The sequence below is a fragment of the Passer montanus genome, unplaced genomic scaffold, assembly GCF_014805655.1.
Source record: "Passer montanus isolate IOZ18808 unplaced genomic scaffold, ASM1480565v1 scaffold11048, whole genome shotgun sequence".
Lineage (NCBI taxonomy): Eukaryota > Metazoa > Chordata > Aves > Passeriformes > Passeridae > Passer > Passer montanus.
This window is the reverse complement of record NW_024357668.1, coordinates 1-314: the sequence shown is the minus strand read 5'-3', so window position 1 is coordinate 314 and position 314 is coordinate 1. Positions and strand designations below refer to the sequence as shown.

General features: G+C 57.0%; 1 protein-coding gene across 1 annotated transcript; it reads left to right on the top strand.

Moving 5' to 3' along the window:
• Nucleotides 1-5: 5 nt before the first annotated feature.
• LOC120512672 (flavin-containing monooxygenase 5-like) lies at nucleotides 6-311 on the top strand (the record flags this gene model as incomplete). Its single annotated transcript, XM_039731242.1, has 1 exon — nucleotides 6-311. A coding segment is annotated over one exon (306 nt), but the record flags the coding sequence as incomplete, so codon positions are not given.
• Nucleotides 312-314: the final 3 nt, after the last annotated feature.

The window sequence follows — 314 nt, the reverse complement described above, 5'->3', positions numbered from 1 at the left end:
ACCAGCACCCCACTGTCAACGATGACCTGCCCAACCGCATCATTTCGGGCAGGGTGCGGGTGAAGCCGAACGTCCGGGAGTTCACAGAGACATCGGCCATCTTTGAGGATGGCACCAGGGAAGATGTCGATGCCGTAGTTTTTGCCACAGGTTACAGCTTCTCCTTCCCGTTCCTCGAGAGCTGCGTGAAGGTGGTGGAGAACCAGATTCCCCTCTACAAATTCATGTTCCCCCCTGAGCTGGAGAAACCGACACTGGCTTTCATCGGCCTCATCCAGCCCCTAGGAGCCATCATGCCCATCTCAGAGCTCCAG